The following is a 19,831-nucleotide window of genomic DNA, read 5'->3' on the forward strand; positions in this document are numbered from 1 at the left end:
TATGGTAGTAGTTGTAGCAGTGATATAAATAGTAGTAGTAGTAGTAGTAGTAGTTTTTGCTGTTTCAATAGTTCATTGTCTTTCGAAGAGACTGGTAGATAATTTATGGAGAAAAAAAAAAACATGACACTCACCCTAACAAAATGAGAGAGAGAGAGAGAGAGAGAGAGAGAGAGAGAGAGAGAGAGAGAGAGAGAGAGAGAGAGATGCATTCCCTCTCGCTTGTTTATATTATCTTCCATCCATCAAGGCTTTATTTGGTCACTTTGTCCGGGTTTATTTTCGTCGTGACCTCCCCGCTCCTCCCCAGATGGTCGTCGGTAGCCCTCTCCCTCCCTCCCTCTCCCTCTTCCTCTCCCTCTCTCTCTTTCTCGCTTCCTGCTTTCTCTCATAATTTAGTCATTCAATCCGCTTGTTATCTTTTCACCCTCTTATATTAATCTTTTTTTTCTCATCCTTCCTTTCCCTTTAATATCTTTTGTCATCGTTATTGCAGCCTCCCCCTCTCTCTCTCTCTCTCTCTCTCTCTCTCTCTCTCTCTCTCTCTCTCTCTCTCTCTCTCTCTCTCTCTCTCTCTCTCTCTCTCTCTCTAATTTAGTTTCCATCACTTTCCATCCACATGTGTTTGTCTCGTACCGCTCTCTCCTTCCAGTCTCTTTATTCCCTCTTTGTTTTCGTTCTCATTTGTGTATATTCTCCCCTTTCTCTCCACCATTCCAATTTTCTTTCCGGTTACGTGAATGACTTCCTCCAGATATGTTGTCTACCATTGCTGTTTTTTTTTTTTTTTTTTCTCCTCCTAACTATCCTTTTTTTTCAGTTATAATTTCTAAACTTCAGGTATGTCGATTTCTTCCATGTCAGGTATTTCAAGTCATTCTTCTGACCTAAGCTTCCCTTCGTGTGATCGATAGTCCTGCGTTTATACCCTTGTGCCTTGCTCTTTCAGTCGTGTCACCAGAATGTTACGGGAGAAGATACAGGGCAGAGTTCAACGTTTATGTATGCCGTGCTTTGATAGCCATAGTGAATGTTCAGTGTGCTGTGTTATTTGTTCGCCTGAAGTGATAAATCTTAGCTGTGGAGCGAGCGTCTGATAATCCTCCGCTTTTCGTCCCGTGGCAGCGTAACTGTACTGAAACGCTAAGAAGTACGGCAGTTAACGCAATGCTATTATTTTCCTTTCTACTTCTTTCAAATTGCAAAGGACTCTCGGCCACGTGGAGCGATGGAGGCTGACATCGAAGGCCTGCTGTGGATCCTGGGTGTGCCTGTGACGCTTGGGAGTTGTGAGTGCCTGTGGTGTGACACTTTCTTTACCGCTGCGTCATCTGTTATCATCCTTATGTCTTCATCAGCATTCACCAAATTTAAACCTCTACCTAACATTCTCCCATCCACCTCCTTTAGCACGACACGGAGGAAGTTCTTGTTTTTTTTATAATGGAGGTATAACAGATCTTTAAATTGACGTAAAACTCGAGGATGGTAATGGCGCCTGACATCTGAGTTTAATATTGGCAAAGATGGAACGGAATTGCAATTTTTGTTCTGAAGGAAACTCCTGAAGTGATATCCTTTCGTCTCACTTGGCCTGTGACACTCTCGGATCTCTGTGAAGCGTTGCACTGTGCACGTCACCATTCAGACTCTCATCCTTTAGTCTTACCCTCATAATGTGAGGCACGTACTGTACACACGCACGCCAGCCTGATGGGCAAGGACTTAAGAGCAGTCGGAGGTCTGCCGCAGGGTTGAGTTCCTCCTTTGATACATTTATTTATTTATCATCAATGTGTGGTATTTTTAGACCAGTCAGGAGAGATTCGGGTTCTCATTTCTCCATTAAGAGTTGAAGAAAATGTATCATATGCTTGCAGTGTGAAAGATTTGAGAGTTGCAGTGCTGAGGCCTCGGACACCAAGATATGGTAAATGTTTCACGTTGTCTTGAAACATTTTGTATAATATGAAGGACGTGCGACACAAAGTGCTTTTAGAAACTATGATCCATAGCCATCCATCGAGAACTTAAGGCACCTTAGATGTCCATTGAGAACCGCGAGTGTGCAGGCGGGCCGTGGAGACCACCAACGAGCTGGACCTGATCGCTCTCGGGGGCTGGCCAGTGAGCGGCACACAACACAGGCCGCGCCGCCCCTCACTTAGCAGGGCTCAAAGTGACGTCACTAAGGATGGGAGGCGGGCGTGAAGAAGGCTAAGAGGTGCTTATGATGAACGTGAAAAGTATATTGCCCTGCCTCGCCCCACAGCCCACCGATCCCCGATGTATTATTGGTGGCTGTGGAGGGCTGGCCAGGCGGGAGTGCCCTGGGTGAAATGCACCGGTACTGTTTTGTAATTGTTATTGTTTTATTATTATTATTTTTTATTATCATTATTATTATTATTTTTATTATTATTATTATTTATCTTTTTTAGTAGTAGTAGTAGTAGTAGTAGTAGTAGTAGTAGTAGTAGTAGTAGTAGTGTATGAGAGAGAGAGAGAGAGAGAGAGAGAGAGAGAGAGAGAGAGCAACGAATGCCTGACTGATTGATTAGTTAACTTTCGGCCGAAGATTTACAACTGATAATAGTCCACCACATTAATTAAAAATGAAGAAATAGAAACCAAGTCGAGAATTTCAAATGGAAACTAAAACCCAGTACTACCACTATCACTACTACTACTACTACTACTACTACTACTACTACTACTACTACTACCGCCACTACCACCACCACCACCACCACTACCACTACTACTACTACTACTACTACTACTACTACTACTACTACTACTACTACTACTACTACCACTATCACTACTACTACTACTACTACTACTACCACCACCACCACCACCACCACCACCACCACCACCACCACCACCACCACCACCACCACTACTACTACTACTACTACTACTACTACTACTACTACTACTACTACTACTACTACTACTACTATTACTTACTGCAAGACATAAAATGAGTTCACTAGCGAATGGAAAGGAGAGAGATGCTTGGGAATTGTTTATGCCTTTCAAGTGAATGGGATGAAGGTGTTGGTGCGCCCAGCCTTATGGTCTCTTAGCGGCCCCAGTCAGTAACCATGCCTCACTGCAGCGCTGGAGTGGAGCGGCATCCGGCGGCAGTAAGGGCAGTATTCTGAAACACTTTGCCGTCTATCTCCACTAATTTCAACAGGTTCTAATGGAAGCTGTATGAGATGTTCAAGCGGTTTTCATGATTCCAGTGATAGATCTGCAAGTATTCTTTGTTATCACTGGGTAAAAAACAGCTATGAGAACACGATTAATTCTCTCTGCGGTCTCTGAAAATAGTTTTATCATCCAGGAGAAACACGCTCTTGTCGCGTGCCTGTACGCACATATATTCCCGTAATTCAGTTTTACCAATTGTCATTCTTTCCGTTAGATTCCCCTGCTCCCCCCAAAAAAATAATAATAATCCCTACATGTTTGCTTACGTTAGGTCAAGTGAGGTTCGTGAAACATCATGATTAATTTTTGGTCAGATTTATTTTTTTCTTTTGTGTGTGTGTGTGTGTGTGTGTGTGTGTGTGTGTGTGTGTGTGTGTGTGTGTGTGTGTGTGTGTGTGTGTGTGTGTGTGTGGTTTTCTCATTGGCACAGGAGGACTTAAGTAGTACACTGTTCTTTATTATTTCCGATTTTGTGGCTCCATCTCAACTTTACCTACTGCTGTCAAGGGAGAGAGTCAATTAGGGAGACAGGTGTGTGTGTAATAATAATAATAATAATAATAATAAACGGTTTATTATTTAGGCAGTTGACAAACTGAAAATGTACATAGGGGATGGGGAAAAACTTAACATTAATCCTAACGGTAAGACTAATCTAGGAGGGAAATACTATCGATTGATGGCTCGCACCATGGTGGGAATCGCACTGAGTCTGTACCGGTCCGTGCGCGGCGCCTTCAGGGGCGTTATTTTGTTGTGGTGTCTGGTGGCACGGACAGGGCGAGGCGCGTCGGGCGGCAGCATGTCTCTGAGACGCGGATGATGCAGTAGTCCCTTCCCAAACTTCTCCAGAGCCTCTCGGTGCCTGGTGGATATTCTGGACAGACTCAGGGTGGTCAGGGCTTCTTCATAGGTGGTGTATGCAGGGCCAAGGATGACCCTGCACGCCCTTTTCTGCACACTCTCTAGCTGTAGCTGTTGAGTGTGTGTGAGGGAGGAGGACCACGCTGGGGAGGCGTACATGAGTTTGGGGAGGATGAAGGTGAGGTACACCCCCCTTAACTCATCTGTCGGCGTCCCCAGCGACCTGAGTCTGCGCAGCATGTACAGCCTGTAGGTAGCTGATCTCACGGTGCTGGCGACATGCTGCTTCCAGGTCAGCTGGTCGTCCACCGTGACTCCGAGAAGCTTGGCACATTGGACCACCTGGAGGGGGTGAGGGCCCACTGTGAGCCGGGGAGGGGGCACTGGTACAGAGGAGGTACAGAAATGCATCACCACAGTTTTGCTGTGGTTGATGGTCATCCTGCTCTCCTCTGTCCACGTCTGCAGTCGCTCCAGAATTGCTTGCAGTGGCGAGTAGTCCGGGTTCTTGTTGGAAACTGGGACGCCCACGGTGCAGTCGTCCACATACTTCCAGCGATGGGGGGTGTCGGTGAGGGCGTCGTTGATGAGGAGGAGGAAGCATAGAGGACCCATCTTGGTCCCCTGGGGGACTCCACATGTCAGCTGTTGGAAATTAGAGACAGAGCCCTGATAGCGAACGGCCTGACGTCTCCCTGTGAGGAAGTCGGCTAGCCACGCTATCAGATTAGGAGGGAGACCCAGACTTACTGCCTTGCTGATGACAACAGTGTGATCAACTAGATCAAAGGCTTTTTTGAAGTCGACAAAAGCAACAGCTAGAGAGGTGTTTCGCTTGTCCAGGTGGCTGTGGATGAATTCAAGGAAGCTGGTCAGGTAATGTGAGGTGGAGGTGGCTTTAATATTTCCGAATTGTCTGATATCCACGGTGTTACAAATTTTGGTGTATGCCCAGTCATATACAAAATCTTCACAAATAAGGCTAGGGATGGGGGTGATAGAGACTGGCCTGAGGTCATTGAGTGACTGAGGACTGGAAGTTTTGGGGATGGGAGTGACATAAGATGTCTTCCAGTCCGCGGGGCAAGAGTGTTGGGAGAGTGAGGCGTTTATTATGGAGCATAGCGGTGTTGCTAGCTCTACAGCAAATTCCTTGTAAATTTTTATAGGAAGGTCAGTGGGTGTGGTGGATCTTGGTTTAAATTTAAGTATTCTCTTAAAAACATCCATCGCCTGGACAGTGTGTGGAGGGGAGGGAGCGGGCAGATAGGCAGGAAGCGGAGTGGTGTGGAGGGGAGGAAAGGTTTGACAGATAGCAGCAAAGTGATCGTTCATCTCCTGAGCCGCGAGATTAGCAGGAAGGTGTGAGGTGCAAGGAAGGGATGAAGTGTGCTTTTGTAAGCCACACAAAGCTTTGATCTTAGCGTACCACTGTCTGTTGTTGGTCAGCTTGAGGTGGTGTATCTTGTCTGGGTAATAGCTTGCCTTTGCATTCTTAATCTCCCTGATTACTCTGTTTCTTAGTTTCCTGTAAAGGACCGGGCAGGAGTGGAACGCCCAGGTCCGCTGACGCATGAGTCTTTTAATGCGGGGCGTCATCCAGGGAGCATCAGACGGGTGCGTTGTGACGCTCTTGGCTGGGAAGTAGTGGTGGAAGGCTGCTGTAGTAGTGGCGACGTAGTTTTGCCATTTTAAGTGGACGTCCTCCTCATCCAGCACCTCGGTCCACGGGTGTTGTGTCACCCACTGCCCAAACTCCCTCATGGCTGAGTCAGGCATGGGGCGGTGGGTCCTGGTGACAGCTGACCGGGGGGTCGAGGTGGTGGGTGTGGGTGACCACAGTATGGAGAGGTGGGTGCTCCGTCCCATGGGAGGCAGCGGCTTGGGTGGCGAGTACTGCTGGCCCAGGTCTGTGAGGATAAGGTCGAGGATGGCTTGCTGGTGGGTGGGGAAGTCCACGACCTGGGTGAGGTGTAGCTGGTGTAGGATATCGTTGATATCTAATCTGTTAAAGTCCCCACAGATGACCAGCTTGGCAGCAGGATACCTCACCCTCAGGGCATCAGCAGTGTTGATGATGTGAGCGGTGAGCAACTGTGCAGTGGCGGCTCGTGGGGGGTGGTACACGACGCAGACTATGATGGAGGCCGTGTTGTTGGGATGGGAGGGGGGCGTGACTCTCACCCACAGGGCCTCCACACCGGCAGGAATATCGACAGGGAGGTGTGAGGGGCTGAGGGCAGAGCGGCAGAAGACGGCCACTCCCCCCCCCCTGCGCCCTGACCTGAGGTGATGGTATAGCTGGTAGTCCTGCATCGTGCACACCTCAGGAACAATCTGCCACGCCTCAGTAACCGCCACAATGTCCGCACAAGTAGATCTCACCGTCACAATCACTTCGTCCATCTTGTTGGCCAGAGACGTTGCATTAAATAAGAGGAGTGAGGGAAGACTATACCACGTTCTCGGCACCTCAAAGTGTTTGTATTCCCTCTTCTCCACCCTGCGGTCGTCTCTGGCACTGGAGGTCACTACCTTGATGGGACGCACCACACTTTTGCCTCCTCTCGATCCACGGTTTCGAAATAGTTTTAAGGACTTAAGGCACTGTATCACGTTGGGTGGCGGGTACCCAGATCCTCGTCTACGACGCAGGAGGTAATTGCGTTCGTATGTTTGCACTGAAGCACTCATTTTCCTTTATGTGTCACACGCATTCGCTACAAGTGTTCACAAAAACAACAATCCCACCAGATCGAGCCTCAAACTAAACGCTAAAAGTTGAAAACAGAAAAGTAAAAAAACAAAACAAACTGAGGTCACTATCACTAGGGGGCGGGGAAGGCCAACAAGTTGGCCGAGGCTGCTCGAGAGCGCCAAGGTCACACGTCCTGCCCGTATGAGGTCAAGACGGTGTGTGTGTGTGTGTGTGTGTGTGTGTGTATGTGTGTGTGTGTGTGTGTGTGTGTGTGTGTGTGTCCTCACCCCTCCTCACCGGCGCCACTGATTGATTCCGGCGCCGCTGCCTCACGTGGCGGTGGTGGTGATGGTGTCTGGCCACCGCGGGGCTGAGTGAGGCATTCCATTCTCGCCGCCGCTGCCATATCGGGAAACCGGCAACACCCTTGTCAGCCTCCTCTTCCTCCTCCTCCTCCTCCTCCTCCTCCTCCTCCTCCATAGCTGATCCTTCATATAATAACAATATCAATAATAGTAACAATAATAATGATAGTATTGATAATAATTGTTGTTATTGTTCTTATTTTCCTACTCCTCCTCATTGCCTTTCACTTTTCCCCTCCCCACTCCCTGCGAGGCGGTGGACAAAAATGAAGGAACGAAGAACAGAGAGCGGAGAGGAAAACTGAACGGTGTCATAAAGTAATAGACTCGAGGTTTTCCCCAAATTACTATACTTTCTCTGGATTCCTGCCGGCACTGCTTCATCGCGCCTCCCACCGCACAGACTATCACCTCCTCTGTAAACACTCTGATCTACTTTCCTCTTTCATGTGAAAACTCCTGGATTGCTTTCTGAAAATCTATTACGTACGTTCTTCATCCTTATTCCAGTACCTTTACTAAGCCTCCCGTTTTTTACTGTCCCTTTCTCATCGTGTGTCCGTGTCTTATCCTTACTTCAGTCCACTATTTTATTTTCTAAGCATCATCTCCCTCGCTAGTGTTTCCATGTCTTTAAATTCGATGATCACTCAGTAATCTGCTGATCTGCCTTTTCTTCTCTCTTTTTCTACGAATCCGGGTTTTATTTTTAATCATACCTGGTTACTCGCGGCATGTTCTCGCTACTCCAAATACCGTATTTTTTTTTTTTTTTCCCAAGCTCTCCTCTGCCGTCTGCTGCATCAGTTTGTTCTCCCAGTATGAGTCGTAAGGCCACTTTGCTAGATGGTCATTGTAGATTTCTCGTAACGTTTTCTCCAGAGAGATCACGAGAAATCAAGAAACCCACGCCATGGTCGACTGTTGGAGCGCTTACGTGACAAGATTTAAGTCCATTTGCCGAATTCTCTCTCTCTCTCTCTCTCTCTCTCTCTCTCTCTCTCTCTCTCTCTCTCTCTCTCTCTCTCTCTCTCTCTCTCTCTCTCTCTCTCTAACACATTTCCCGTGGTGCTGTGAGCTGCCATTTCTCTTCGTCGGTCAGCGAGGTCACAACCCATTGATTTAGGTACGTCTCTATCAATATTGGGTTTTGTCACCTGCAGATCACAACTGACTCACCATTTCAAGTGCCCTGCATCTTACAAGTCCCGTGATTCATATCGTGTTTACTCATGGTGTCGTCCGTTCATTAAGAGGTTCAAAAGTCAATGCGACATCACAAATCCTTTGTTGGGAATCACTCCACACTCCTCAGCAACGCGTGTTCGTACCTGACAGCTCATGTACATATGTTTAATGCCTTCCTGTAAAATACCTCCACCTCGTTTGCTAATCCTGTCTGTTTATCTGTCTTGTTGCGACCGACTCTTCTAATACGTCCATAAATGTCATATGTAAGTATCTTCCAGTAATTTTTTTTTTTTTTCACAAGCTCCGTTAACTCGACATGCGGGTGATACAGTTTCTGCCACGGTTACTCTACTGTTCTCAGGCTTAGTGCAAGGGATTACTGAACCACACACCAGTAAATACTAAGTGGCTTCGTTACAGTAGTGTTCTACAGTCGAGCTTCTATGTTGCACGATCTTTTCGCGTCCATAATTTTCTGAGAGGCACTTGTGTGTTCAAGAGAATGCTACAAGCTTTATACGCTTTACTTGATTGATAATACTTCACATATCTCCAGCTTATGGGATCTTTCACGGCATTTGACAGATACAGACAACGTTCCTTCCACAGTAATAAAGTTACAATACTTGGAGATTCGTCTCTCCAGATCACTTATATCTAATATCTCATACACATCAGTATTACATTTCCGATTCGTATTTCTTCATGTCATTAACATTCAATGACAAAACACATCATACACATTCTCAATCACGCTTTTCAGTATACAATCTTAACATTGGACTTTGGACTGTTTTACAGTTGTTAGTCTCTACCTACGAATACTGTGACAGGCGGCTTGCCCATCTTGACCCTCTCTTGGTTACGACAGTACTCTTCTTGGTACCCAGTGGCACGGTTCATGTTTGTTGGCAGCTGCTAGAAAAAAAAAAATGTTTTATTAGCCACAAAGAGGCAACCTGGGAAAGGAGTTATTACAGTTATGGAGCTTATTTGCGTAAAACTAGGAATCATTTAAATTAACAATGAATATCATTATGAGACAGAACATTGAGTCGCATTATTAACTTACAAGTATTTCAGTGTAACACAATTGTGATAATGTTAGAGATTAAATTGGCTTTAAATTAAAAAGAAATGACAACATCAATATTTAAAAGACAAATTTAAAAAGAAAGACGCACTGAAATCCCATTTATAAATAATAATAATAATAATAATAATAATAATATTAATAATAATAATAATAATAATAATAATAATTATTATTATTATTATTATTATTATTATTATTATAACTAATAATAATAATAATAATAATAACCATGTACAACATTACGTAAGATTTGAACAATAAAAAAAGAAAAGAAAAATACAAAACAATAGAAAAAAAAATATCCGACAAATGTGAATCACGATCTTAAGAAGAAAACCACGCCGACACTCACCAACACGGCGCGTCACGCTGCACCTAACTTGAATTAATTGCCCTAATAAGCAACTTCCCCTCATAGTCACATCCTCTCTGTAGTGATTCATGTGTAATCGTTCACCTTTTTGATTTGTGTGTGTGTGTGTGTGTGTGTGTGTGTGTGTGTGTGTGTGTGTGTGTGTGTGTGTGTGTGTGTGTGTCCAGGATGGTGGCAGCTTTTGTGAACACTTATTTCAGAAATTTATCTTTGTTGATATTTCACAATTTACTTCCATTATATTTGTCACGACATATATTTTAGCATAAGTCATATTTGTAAAACAACGGGCAGAATTTCTTCCGCTCTTTGTCAACGAGAGAGAGAGAGAGAGAGAGAGAGAGAGAGAGAGAGAGAGAGAGAGAGAGAGAGAGAGAGAGAGAGAGAGAGAGAGAGAGAGAGAGAGTCGCATGGTATTCTGGGACCATATTCTGAAACACTTATTCTGAAACACATTTCCTTGTACTACTTTCAGAAGGCTTTAATAAAAGTGACGCGGGTTTTTAAAGGGTGTTTTTTTTTTTTTTGTGGTTCTAGTGATAAAAATTATTTGCTACATTTTGAACAATAAAAATACTCTTGAGAACCCAGGTAAACATCTCTGTGCCCTTTGAAAATAGTCGTGGTGAGAGAGCGGAGTGCTTCTCAATACGGACCATAAAAAAAGGCAGAGGTAGTAAACACACCGAGCCCTGCAGCAACCCGCGTCCCCAGCACTCTCCTAGCGGGTGGTGCTCACGCCAGCTCCCAAAGGTTCGCCTCGCTGGATGTTAGTTCACGGCGTAAATAATTCAGCAAGCACTTGATCGATTGGCTTGCAGGCTGGCGAGCGTGACTATTGCTTGTAGGTCAGGTAAGTCTGGACAGGTACAGTGTATGTGTGCTGCGGTCCTGGCGGTACGCAGCGACATGCAATGCACTGCAGACGAGCGTTCCAGCGTCCCTTGCATTTGTCTAAACTGTACTCTTATCTGTACCTGTGTTTGAAGCCTTAAGTGAGCTCGTGGCGTCCCTTCTGTCTGTGTGCATGTGTCACCTGTGTGTTTGTGTGTGTGTGTGTGTGTGTGTGTGTGTGTGTGTGTGTGTGTGTGTGTGTGTGTGTGTGTGTGTGTGTGTGTGTAGGAGGAAGGCAACTGTCTGTGGCGATCCTCGTATGTTTTTGGAACGCTTTTCAGTAAAACAGCTTATTAATCTCACTGACAGCAGATTGCAGGTAGAAATAAAACTACCATGTTGTTTCTAATTTAGATAAAATCCTTGAAATGACAAATTATACCAGTCATACCATCCTCCTGAGTGAAGAGGAACGCACATTCTTTGCGGTTTTCCTTTTTTCCACTGCCAACGAGCAGTTTTCCGCGGCTCTGGGCTGTGCTTGAGCTCCCAGGACTCTTGACCATCAGTACACACACGTTATTAAATGGCTTTCAGGATCATGTTAACTCAACCAGCCTGGAGACTTCGCAGGCCTGAGTTTTATTTATTTTTTTTATTTTTTTATTTTTTTTATTTTTTATACTTGTGCTGGCTAGTACCTCGCACATTTGACGAGCTAGATCAAATTAATTGTGTAAACATTTATCTACAAACAGCAGCAATACATAAGAAAAGTGTGAATGGCGTTTGCCCACTTGTGTGTGTGTGTGTAGTGTAGTGTAGTATAGTGGTTAGCACGCTCGGCTCACAACCAAGAAGGCCCGGACTCGAATCCCAATTATCGAAAAATTATCCAAAAAATGTGTGTGTGTGTGTGCGTGTGTGCGTGCGTGCGGGCATGCGTGCGTGCGTGCGTGGTGAGCCAAATCGAATAAATATTTGACAAGACCGGTGGGGAGGCGACACTCGGCAAGACAGTAAGTACCACGCGCCGCAGGTGACCTCCACTTACCTGGGCTGCGTCTCGGAATTCCAGGCCATCACGGCACAGCTTCTCATTTCCTCTCTCGTGGAGTTGTCTACCTGACTTTGCCTTCCCCAAGTTGCCATTTCGTTATTTAGATTGATCATGTCATGTATTTGACTCCTGACGTGTCTTGTTCGTGCCCACTATTTTTTTTTTTTTTTTTTTTTCATGTAGATGACACACAGTCTGTCAACAGCTTTGGTCTGTACACTGATCCTTGATGCTCTTGTCTCACTCCTTCATAATGTGTCAGTCTTTCTTTTCCTGATAAGTGTGTGGCGCATCCACTACTCAAGCTACAGTCACGCCGGTATTTGTGTTAGATAGCGTTATCCGTCTTAGCACCATTTACACGTACACTCCCCAAGGTCTTCTTTATTGGTAGCAATATATAAAAAAACATCCTGACCTTCCCTTTCAGTCACTGTGAGCACAGTTGTAAAAAGTGAAAAAGTGTCGCCTCATATCTTCTCGCCTCGCGCGTGATGTACCACCGTAATCACATTTCGGTCAAGGACTACAAAGTTATCTAATATATATATATATATATATATATATATATATATATATATATATATATATATATATATATATATATATATATATATATATATATATGATCCTGGAACAGTGCTGGCTACCCCTGCTGCAATTTCCCAACATCCTATGTGGCTAGGTATTTTAATGCCTTACAAGAAAAGTTTTGAATTGTGGTAACTCATGCATTCCATGTGTGCGTCACCTCTCTTAGATAGTGATGCTCGTGAGGAGAATACTTGGCGATTCATGCAGTCACGTCTTCGTTTCTCGTGTTTGGAGTGATAGCAGTGTGGCATTTTCTGCTCCCGCGTGACGCTTCCGTTAGACGGGGATTTGTTCCGAGGTGTCTCCAGACCTCACACCTGCGCTCACGCCTTCCTGCTCAACCAGTCTCACGGATACGTGTTCCGTTACTGTGAAGTCTGTGAATTGACCTTTACTTAAGTGAGATTGTTAGGCACAAGAGTGTTTTATAACACTGAAATGGATAAGGTCCCATTTTACGGTGTTATTATATTTACGGTCATTAAGTTGGATCAGTTAAGGAACAACCTCTGTCGGATTGTACAAATATCCGAATTTTCCGAAGATGTAAATGTGATGCACTCGACAGGCTACGAGCACACCAACCCTCAATAAAGTGTACTTTCACTCGTATCTCTGTCCTCGCATTCCAACACTCACTAAGACGGCTGTAGTACAAAAATATGATATTGAAAAAAAAAAAAAAACCTAATAATGCACCATTATCTGAAATAACGTACAGTATAATTGCAATGAACGAAAGAATTAATTATTGAATAGTACGTTGTGACAGTAGAAACAGTGCGAGGTATCTAGAAGCCAAATAGTGACGAAACTACCACACACTGAAAACAGTCTTTGCAACACACTAACACTTAACAGTGAATCAGCTACCAGGTAAGCCATCAATAAGTACAGTAATGATAAAGGTATAGGTGCACTTAATACTGACCACTATAACTTTACAGTGCGTGCATGAGTGGGTGGTTGTACGTGACGCGACATCTATTGTTCTAACGGCGCCATCCGCATTCCGTGTTAGATGTAAGCATCCGGGATAGAAGTATCGAGTTCGAAAGGGCTTACTCTGATTGAAAACACAAATCAGGGTGTCTTTAGCGTGACTTCTGGTGACGAATTAGAGGCCCATATTCTGAAACATTTCTACCCGCACCTTGACTACTTTGAATAGGCTTTACTTGAAGTGACACGAGGTTTTAATTTTTTTTTTATTTTTTTTTTTATGGTTTTAGTGACCGATTAACCAGATTATTAGACCTTATCAGCAGAAAAAAAAAAGATGAGTTAAATTTATGGACGGGGATGATTGATGGAAATAGGTAGGTAGTTCCGTTTTCTACAGGGATTGCCACGTATAGGCATGATGGCTTCTTGTAGCTTCCCTTATTTTCTTATGTTCTTAAAAACACTTGGAAAATTTGGCTAATCATTTCTGTGACTCGAAAATAGTCTTGGTGAGAGCAAAGCGTTTCTGAATACAGACCAGTCACCCATTTCAAGTGTAGAAAGTAGAGTGTACCTGTACCTTGGTGTGTCCAGAAGCGAAAGTGGTGCACGCAGCCTCGGGAGGAAAGGGAGGGGGCACGGGAGGGGCGGAGAGTAGCGGGGCAGAGATGGCAGGTGCTGGGGCGGGGTATTAGGAGGGGGGTGGGGCTCCCGTTAGGTGGTGAGAGTGGTGGTGAGGTTCACTGAGTCATTGCGACGTGTGTGTGTGTGTGTGTGTGTGTGTGTGTGTGTGTGTGTTGAAATGAATTTAATTTCTTTGCGTTCAGACGTTGAGTTCTTTTTACCATAAATACATACATACTATGTCTTTTTTTTTTTTTTTAATAAATCTTGTCTAAACATTTTGAATGTTTCCTTTAAGTAGTATGAAAGATTTGCCATTCTGCATCAGCTTGACAAATTTCGTGACGGTTGGCTCACCCCTGTAGTGTTGTGGAATGTCTGTTTCTTACTTCAACAATACGTTCATGAGGACAAACTGACAGGATGTGATATTCACCTACTACTAAATTACCATTATATTTTGTACACATCATGTCTTCTCTTGATATTTTGATGTTTTACATTAACACTGAGTAACCTATTATTACTTACTTTTATTTCAGTCAAGGATATTCTGATATTTTTGTTTCCCAGATTCTGAGAGAGTCTTCTTCACCACACGTACTTTTATGCATGTTGTAAGTGTGGGTGTGTTCGAGTGGATTTCTTTTTTTTTTTTTTTTTTGGAGTAATATAACTTCAACCACAGTCACCATCACATCATCAACATCATCATCATCATCATCATCATCATCATCATGTCTATAACTTGTCACTTTAAATATGGTGATGTGGTTTTGATAGAGAGAGAACACACACACACACACACACACACACACACACACACACACACACACACACACACACACACACACACACACACACACACACACACACACACACACAGACAAGCTCCATAATAATGATAATAATAATAATAATAATAATAATAATAATAATAATAATAATAATAATAATAATAATACCAATAATAATAACAATAATAATAATAATAATAATAATAATAATAATAATAATAATAATAATAATGATTTACACACAAGGGAAGATAGCTCGATAACTCATATTAGTTACAGTTTTATTAGTACGTATGGTGTCATCAATTTTGTTCGTCGATGTGTGTGTGTGTGTGTGTGTGTGTTGTTAGGCAGTATCATGTTGTCACCGTCAGTGTGGTGGGTGGTAATGGCTGCTGCTGTTGTTGTTACAGGCACATCCCGAAGGCCAAGGCGACCACGGTGGCTGAGACTCCCGAGATGCGACGCCTTGCCGAGAACACCAAGATCCAGTCTAATGTAAGTGAGAGAGAGAGAGAGAGAGAGAGAGAGAGAGAGAGAGAGAGAGAGTGTGTGTGTGTGTGTGTGTGTGTGTGTGTGTGTGTGTGTGTGTGTGTGTGTTTTGCTTGTCATTATATCTTTCTAAATATCTCCCTAATTTCGTCTTTTTTTTTATCATATTTTTACATATGTGAGTTATGTTTGTTATTCTTTCGCCTTTTTTTGTGTAATGCCTTCTTATTTCCTTTTGCTGTTCTTCCTCTTTTACTTCTCTTCTTCTTCCTTCTTTCTTCCGTTCTTCTTTCTTCAGTTTCCCCCTTCCTTCCTTCTTCTTTAGTCTCTCTTCCTATTTTGTTTTCCTTCTGGTATACTCGTATTTCTTTACACACACACACACACACACACACACACACACACACACACACACACACACACACACACACACACACACACACACACACACACACACACACACACACACACAGCTTTCTTTTTCTGTGCCTGACGTCTTTCGTGGTGTTTTATTTGCAGGTATTAATTAACGTCACTTTTTTTTCATTTATTTAGCTTTCCTCTGTTTAACGTCATTTTTTTATTTATTTAGTTTTCCTCTAGCTCTTTCCTTGTTTCAACTTTTTTTTTCTTTCCTGTCTCTCCCGCCGTGTGGCGTGTGGCCTTTTCTCAAGTTCTTCCTCTCTTTCTCACATTTCTTGTGTCATTTTCTTCTCTTGTTTTCGTCTGTCCTTTGTTGTGTGTTGCCTTCTTATCTTGCAGTTATGCATTCCTCCCTCCTTTTCCGCTCTGTTTATTTCTCTCTCTCTCTCTCTCTCTCTCTCTCTCTCTCTCTCTCTCTCTCTCTCTCTCTCTCTCTCTCTCTCTCTAACCATCGTAAGGTGTGCCGTACTTCTATGAATGTTGGCTTAGGGCCGGTAGCGTCATCCTTCCTGGGCTTCAGGTACAATCATACCTGATCGATGCCCATCACTCATGTAAGGGTGAACCTAGGAGCGGGCAGTTGTCCCAGAAAAATCCCAAGTTCTCACCAGGATTCCAACCTGAGACTTCCTGCATTGTAGTCAGACGTGCTACAATCATTCTTTCACTATCAACCTCCGCATTCTACGGCTTAGTAGCTAGTTTGTTAGGTCTCTCTCTCTCTCTCTCTCTCTGCACATATGTACGCCCTTTGCCCTTACGATCGATTTAAAACATACACACATCGGGGCAGGGGGCTTAGTGCTGACAGATTAATATGTAATAGAATTTAGAGACAATACAAGGGAAATTGTGAGACAGACAGTACAAGGGAATTCAGAGACAGTACGAGCAAACCGAAAAAAGGAAGCACATACTTGAACACCACCAGCCAGCCAGTGTGATTATGGCTCGTCAGCATGTGGTGAATGCACTCTAGCCCATCGTCTAAGTAACATTGTAAGATCTTCACTTGGTGTATATTGCTGCATTTGAAATAAAGAAAAGTGATAAGAACAGCAGTTAAATGGATGCCTTATCATATCCCTTGAGAAGAAAAATGTTGCAACTTGTTTCCCTATGCAAGAGGACTGGCCAAGGGCAAGAAAAAAGCACAAAAAAAAAAAAAAAACTGAAGGTAAACATTTTCACGCTTAAAGATTTGTTGGATGATTAGAACATTTTTGGCGCCCCAACACTGTACTGAAAGAAAGGAAGGAAGAAGTAGAATGTTAACGATGTAAAAATGCTTAACAGAGATGGCGTAAACCTCTTCAAATGAATGAGTATCCGTAGGTCAGGATGTCGCAAATACTAGCAGAAATTTTGGATGGAAGCAAAGATCAACCAAAATACAGCTTTACAATTATGGCCGGCAAAGCTTTCAGTGCGTAGGCTTGTAATGCGTGACAGGACTGTGTTGGGAGACCAGGAACGCCACTTGTGTGAAGGTACTGCAATTAAGTAACCACACACACACACACACACACACACACACACACACACACACACACACACACACACACACACACACACACACACACACACACACACACACACACACACACACACACACACACACACGAGTACATGTATGGCTTCATAAAATTCTCTCTCTCTCTCTCTCTCTCTCTCTCTCTCTCTCTCTCTCTCTCTCTCTCTCTCTCTCTCTCTCTCTCTCTCCTCTCTCTCTCTCTCTCTCTCTCTCTCTCTCTCTCTCTCTCTCTCTCTCTCTCTCTCTCTCTCTCACACACACACACACACACACACACACACACACACACACACACACACACACACACACACACACACACACACACACACACACACACACACACACACACACACACACACACACACACACACACACATTGAGTTCACCACAATCAAAGCATCACACATTTTATGTGTAGAAACGTGTAGTTGAAATATTTTTGCAGTTCCAACGTGAGTTTTCCCACCATCTTTACAGTCTACGAATAGATCTTGAATTGTAGAACAGGATAATGAACTCGTCAGTATGTCACCGTTTGTCAACGCGTGTTTGAGTTTAGCTGAATATCACTTCATATCACCTGAATGTGAATATCACCTGTACATCACTTCATATGCTTTGTGTGTGTGAATTCTGGGACTCGGGAATGCGCGGCGGGACTCCAGCACATGACGGGGTATAAGATAAAGCCAGTAGTTAACACTGTCATTTGCTATAAGCCAACATAAAGGTGTATATAATAGCTTATCGTCATAAGTAGCGTGCACAAATGACTCGACACTTGGGCAGCTAAGTAGCGCAAACCAGAGGGAGCGTCATTAATAAACCTGCACAGGAGTATTTATTTATTTATCTATTTTTATATATTTTTTAGGAAGAGATACACTGACCTTGGGCTTCAAACACTTATTAAAGCATATAAAAAAATACCAGTCCATGAAGGAAAAATGCCAAAAAGGATTATAAAAAACTGGAGAAATCTGAATATTTTAGCGCATAACTTAATGGTAGAAATACGGTAAAAATATGGAGCAGTGAACTATGGAGCCGTTAAGATGTTAAGATGTGCGAGCATATCAACCTTCCAGTGAAGTCTCGCGACATGCTGTGCGGTGCTTTAAAGGCTGTGCTATCTGACCACACGAAACACGCTTAGTATGACTGATCACAGACCGGATCAACCATAGATGTAATGAACATAACAAGAATAAAAAGCACAGATATGTTAGAGCTACTCAGATTATTCATCTTGCCATCAGTGGTGTCTCGAAATTGTGCCTTAAACTGACACTAGAGACCTGCACGTGTGTCAAGCTGCAGGAGACGTGACCTAGACTGTGGACGCGTTCAACATTAACTGACAAAAGGTGATTCCTCGTCGACCTGAAAAGCTCTAAAAGGGAGAAAACATCAAGCAAAACGAAAAGAGAGAGAGAGAGAGAGAGAGAGAGAGAGAGAGAGAGAGAGAGAGAGAGAGAGAGAGAGAGAGAGAGAGAGAGAGAAAAGGGAGCTTTGGGGGTGCGAGGGCTGAAAGGAAAACAGGGAGAAACAAGGTGATCACAAAGCTAAAGGATAAGCAGGTTGGAGGGACAGGGAATGAGAGTATCAGCTGAGTGGGAGATCGTTACAGTGACCGATGGTGGATGAATACATCGCTGAATACAGAATGGGAGGCCGCAGCAATAACAGAACTTGGTTACCTGCCACTCTGTACTGCTTCTTCGTATTTTTCTCTTTTTTTTTCTTTTTTTTCAGAAATGATGAGAACCAGTTTTCGTAAATTTATTTCACCATAGTAGGCTCTAATCTACTACGCTCTCTCTCTCTCTCTCTCATCCTCTCTCTCTCTCTCTCTCTCTCTCTCTCTCTCTCTCTCTCTCTCTCTCTCTCTCTCTCTCTCTCTCTCCACAAAGCACAGCATAGTGGCGGCGGGAGTTGAAAGACCAGAACCCAATAAGTTACATCATCACCTTCCTTTGTTTGAATTTGGAGCAAGTTATATGCTATGGATGTGTGGATCTCTACGTACTACATCGTTCCTCCTCCGTCCTCCAGTGTCCCCAAGAGGCAGCCATTCTTAAAGCCTTCCCCAGTTGTAAAGAGTCTTACAGCCGCCACTCAGTTTGCACGCCTCGTAGTTTTTGATACTTTCTGCCCACATACAGTCATTTACGTGCTTGGCCTCTGAATGTTGTTGTTGTTGTTGTTGTTGTTGTTGTTGTTGTTGTTGTTGTTGTTCTTCTTCTTCTTCTTCTTCTTCTTCTTCTTCTTCTTCTTCTTCTTCTTCTTCTTCTTCTTCTTCTTCTTCTTCTTCTTCTTCTTCTTCTTCTTCTTCTTCTTCTTCTTCTTCTTCTTCTTCTTCTTCTTCTTCTTCTTCTTCTTCTTCTTCTTCTTCTTCTTCTTCTTCTTCTTCTTCTTCTTCTACTACTACTACTACTACTACTACTACTACTACTACTACTACTACTACCACCACCATTACTTCGCCGTCTGATGATGATGATGATGATGAACTTCAGTAAAGTGTAGAGTGCCCACTAAGCTCAAATGTTTTCTAGAGAGTGAACTTCTACATTATGTCGTCTTGCCCTGAAATGCACTGCTAAGTAAAAGATGACGCCGTGATGATATGCTCTCTGCCTCGGCCTGCCCCTCTCCCCCTCACCCACACCGCTGGCTCGGGCGAGAGTGCAGGTTTGAGTCATGACTCACACGG

The 19,831-nt window shown here is 43.7% G+C and overlaps 1 protein-coding gene across 3 annotated transcripts in view; it reads left to right on the top strand.

The window, feature by feature from the left end:
- Window positions 1-19,831, top strand: part of LOC135106760 (LIM and SH3 domain protein 1-like) — a 101,369-nt gene that overhangs the window by 42,550 nt on the left and 38,988 nt on the right. For all 3 annotated transcript variants that reach the window (XM_064016031.1, XM_064016030.1, XM_064016032.1), the window contains exon 3: window positions 15,080-15,164. In XM_064016031.1, coding sequence (XP_063872101.1) covers window positions 15,080-15,164 — 85 coding nt within the window. The remainder of the gene's footprint in view (window positions 1-15,079; window positions 15,165-19,831) is intronic.

Source organism: Scylla paramamosain, chromosome 14 (assembly GCF_035594125.1).
Source record: "Scylla paramamosain isolate STU-SP2022 chromosome 14, ASM3559412v1, whole genome shotgun sequence".
NCBI lineage: Eukaryota > Metazoa > Arthropoda > Malacostraca > Decapoda > Portunidae > Scylla > Scylla paramamosain.